We start from the raw sequence: 4,091 nt of genomic DNA on the forward strand, positions 1-4,091 counted from the left end.
GGTACTGCAGTGAAACTGATTTTTGACTAATAGCAGAAAGTTTTTCAGAATCACAATAGATTCTTCATTGTCATTCATCAAGAAAAGCCAGATAAACCTTGAGTAATCATCCACTAAGGTCATAAAATACTTCCTACCATTGTGAGTGGATACTCTGTATGGCTCCCAAACATCAACATGTATGAGATCAAATGCATTAATAGAACATGCATTACTGGAAGGAAAAGGAACTCTAGTTTGCTTAGCAACATGACAAACTGTACAGAAATGGTCCTTCAATTGAACATTTGGTAAACTTTGTATCCTTTTTAGAACCCTTAGTGGTGCATGACCCAATCTCTTATGCCACAAAACAGTCTCATTTGGACATTCAGATGTATTCTTATTTTCAGCACTAGCATTATTTGTTTGAAATTCACTACTAGTAGTATTTACAGAAGAACTTGAATGAAATGGCCTAGAATCTGGCAGTTGCTTGGGAACATCTTGTTCTTTGTGCTCTAGAATGTAGATGCCATGCTCCTCTTTACCAATCCCCATCACCTTCCCAGTGAAGAGCTCCTGAAATATGCAGAAGTCAGGAAAGAAGGCCACTAGACATCTTAGCTCTTTTGTGATTTTTGACACTGACATCAGATTGAACTTGAAATCTAGAATATAAAGTACATGATGTACTGATTTATCCTTAAACAATGATAGATCACCAGTGTGGCTGATAATAACCTTTTCACCATTAAGAAGTTGAACTGAGTTCTGATCAATATCTGATAGCTTTCTAATATTGCTCAGTAGATTGAGGTTGTGAGCCATATAATTAGTAACACCTGTATCTATAATCCAGTTATTACTCACTAGGTGAGACATGAGATATGTTATAGTACCTGTAGTATTCATTGTTGCAGAATTAGCCATAATGTCAATCTACTTTCCTTTCTTCAGCATTTGCAGGATTTGATTGTATTGATCCTGAGTAAAGAAACGTGCTGAAGAGACACCTGTTGTTGCTGGAGAGCTATCAGTTGCTGAACCTATATGTTGAGACCACATTAGCAGCATTTCCTTGTTGAGGTGAATCAGATGCTATGCTAGCAGTGTGTGCATATGCACTTTTGGAATCAAGAGTACCTCCTCCTCCTTTCCTGCCTCTAAAATCAGTGGGGTAGCCATGAAGTTTGTAACAATTGTCTCTAGTGTGACCTTTAAGATGGCAGAAGTCACATTGAAGAGATGACTTTCCAAGGTTATTTCTGTGCTTATAGACACGATTGTGACCACCAATAGGAGCTCTATTACTCAGCAGGGCTGTAGGATCACTAACACCAACAATAGCATTGTTCCTTCTCTGACTTTCCACATTAATGATCATTGCATATGCTTGGTTTATATTAGGTACTGGTCTAGTCATGAGGATCTGATCCTTGACATTATCAAAGGTATCATTTAGGCTAGTAAGAACTGATACAACTTTCCAAGTTGATAATGTTCTACATTTTTCCTAGATTCTGGACAACCACATGAAGGAGGAGGAACTAAAGCCTCATATTCATCCCACAACTCTCTCAGTTTTGAAAAATTTTCAAACACTAACAATGAACATTGTGTTAGTTTCCCAATTTCGTTGTGTAAGTAGAAGGATCTAGATGCATTGACTTTATCAAATCTCTCACGAAGATCTTCCCAAACCTTGTGAGCATCAGAGGTGTATATTACAGAACTAAGCAGATTTGGAGCCACAGTATTTATTATCCAGGCCAACATAATAGCATTACACCTATCCCATAGCTCATGTAAACTAGGATCAAACATATGTTTTCTACATGTTCCTAGCACAAAACCTAACTTGTTTTTACCATGCAGAACAATCTTCATAGATCTACTCCACAGTGAATAATTCTCAGGACCTTGAAGTTGAATTGAGATGAAAATTGTACCTTGTGTATCAGACGGGTGAATGTAGAGTGGATGATGATGATGAACTAAATATACATTCTGATCTGGTGTTGGAGCAGCTGGACTAGAGGAAGTTCCGTCAACAGCCATTGTAGGGATCAATAACAACAAAAATGATAACTGTTGAGATTGGATTACAGAGGAATTCTCTGTAGATCACAGATTCAAACACAGAGTGTGAAATTGAGTTCAATTCGTGAGAATTTTAACTAGCTTCTCTTCACATCAACCTTCTCCTAATTGCTGGACAGAGGAGCTTCACCTGAGCTCTGATACCATGTTAATGGAGATCAGCCATGGAGATGCATTGAGAGGAAATGAGCGACTGAGAGAAGGAGAAGACTGTATTCACATTGAATCAAAGCTGAGTTACAGTAGCATCTAGAAATGAAAGATAATACTCCCTATTTATACACATAAGTAACTAACTAACTAACTAACTAACTTCTTAACTTAATTCTACACTAATGATAGCTCATTAACAACTGGACACACAACTACACCACTACAACTAACTACCAGTCTCAACATATGCATTTTGCCTTTAGTATGTTTCTGCAATATATGCTTTTTGAAGATCATGTACTGGTTATATTTGAATTATGCGCTAAATTTCTTTTCCTTTTTCTTTTATTTTATGGAGAACCATTGGATGCTGTATTACCCGGTCTGTACACATCTGACGTGTTTTTTTTTTCCCTTCAAAATCTGTATACCACTAGAAATTAAGCTAGGAAAATAGTTAATCGTTGATTAATAATACCACTAGCAAATCAGATAAGAGGGAAACAATTGGACTTCTTGTATTGTGCTGCTTAATAATAAGAAGCTGAACACTCTTTTGTTATATTGTGGATTCTGTTCTCCAGACTCTTTTGAGATCGATCCTTGACGTATTAGTTTAAATTATCCAGAGATATTCTATTGCAGTTCCCTCCGCCCCCCCCAAAACCCATTTCTATCTATTCTGCAGTAAAATTGATGCGTACTTGGAGTTGGAGGGATCCTCTGGTAGTTACTGCTGTAAAATGAAGCCCTCTACTTTAAAGCAAAGATAAACTCTGGAAAAATTTTGCTTTCTTTCTGTAAATATTCGTAGTCAAGTTGAGAGAAACCAAGCTCGTTTGACCTTTGTGTTGCTTGCAATTCCATATGTATAAATAGAAAAATAAAAGGAGAGGCACTTAGTTTTCTTTTCTTGTTTCTATACGAGAGAGGCCATTGTTTTTATATATTAGAGCACTTGTTAAATAGTAGAGGGTCAACTTGAAACGCAGAAAACAGTGACTTTTCCATATGGACACACGTGAATTTACCTGCCTTATTAACGTATGGTCTTGCACATGGTATTTGTGTGCGTGTTCTCTTCTCATAGAGCACAAATGACATTTTTATGTAAAATTAGTTACCTGAAAATGAGATTTGTTACTTGTTAAAATAAATTAAAATATACCGATAATATAAAAAATCTTTATAAGCATATGGGTTCTTAGAAATTATACTCTATGGGGGAGGATCAATGGGCGGAGTGTCACGACCCAAACCGATGGGCCGTGACGGGCACCCAGTACCTTACTTGATTGAGTACCAACGTAATGTACTTTTATTATTACATCATTATATACATGTGACATATGGGCCTAATAGGCTAACATAATCATTTATAAACTCAAACATAAGCCGACAGGACCATACAATCTTCCACGTACACGACATATGTCTACAAGCCTCTAAGAGTATATAAGTGTCACAAAGGTCAGAACAGAGTCCCGCCATACCAGACAATAGACGTCTAAATCATACTAAGCAAATACGCAGCTCCGAAGCAAATGGAGCGCACCAACATCTTCCGCTGAGCTGATAGCCTACTTGGAAGGCTCTCGACCTGTGTATCAGGACCTGCGGGCATGAAACGCAGTGTCCCCAGGTAAAAGGGACGTCAGTACGAATAATGTACCGAGTATGTAAGGCACATAAATAAATACATAGGAGACATGGAAGACATATGGAGTACATGACTCAACCCGTACGTCTGAATAACTTTGTAAATCATAAATTACTTTCAGCGTCATGCATATACATATGAATGTCATGTCGTGCATAGGTATATGTTTCATAACATCATCAGCCTCTGAGGGCAT

General features: G+C 37.4%; 1 protein-coding gene across 1 annotated transcript; it reads right to left on the reverse strand.

Annotated features, from left to right (window-relative positions):
- Positions 1 to 1,440: 1,440 nt before the first annotated feature.
- Positions 1,441 to 2,040, reverse strand: LOC142162199 (uncharacterized). Its single transcript, XM_075218522.1, has one exon. It carries the CDS (start codon positions 2,038 to 2,040, stop codon positions 1,441 to 1,443), a length of 600 nt encoding a protein of 199 aa, XP_075074623.1.
- Positions 2,041 to 4,091: the final 2,051 nt, after the last annotated feature.

Source organism: Nicotiana tabacum, chromosome 7, assembly GCF_000715075.1.
Source record: "Nicotiana tabacum cultivar K326 chromosome 7, ASM71507v2, whole genome shotgun sequence".
Taxonomy (NCBI): domain Eukaryota; kingdom Viridiplantae; phylum Streptophyta; class Magnoliopsida; order Solanales; family Solanaceae; genus Nicotiana; species Nicotiana tabacum.

What these genes read in the sequence shown, in the direction of transcription:
- LOC142162199 (XM_075218522.1), bottom strand. Translation starts at nt 2,040, where the DNA reads ATGGCTGTTGACGGAACTTCCTCTAGTCCAGCTGCTCCAACACCAGAT.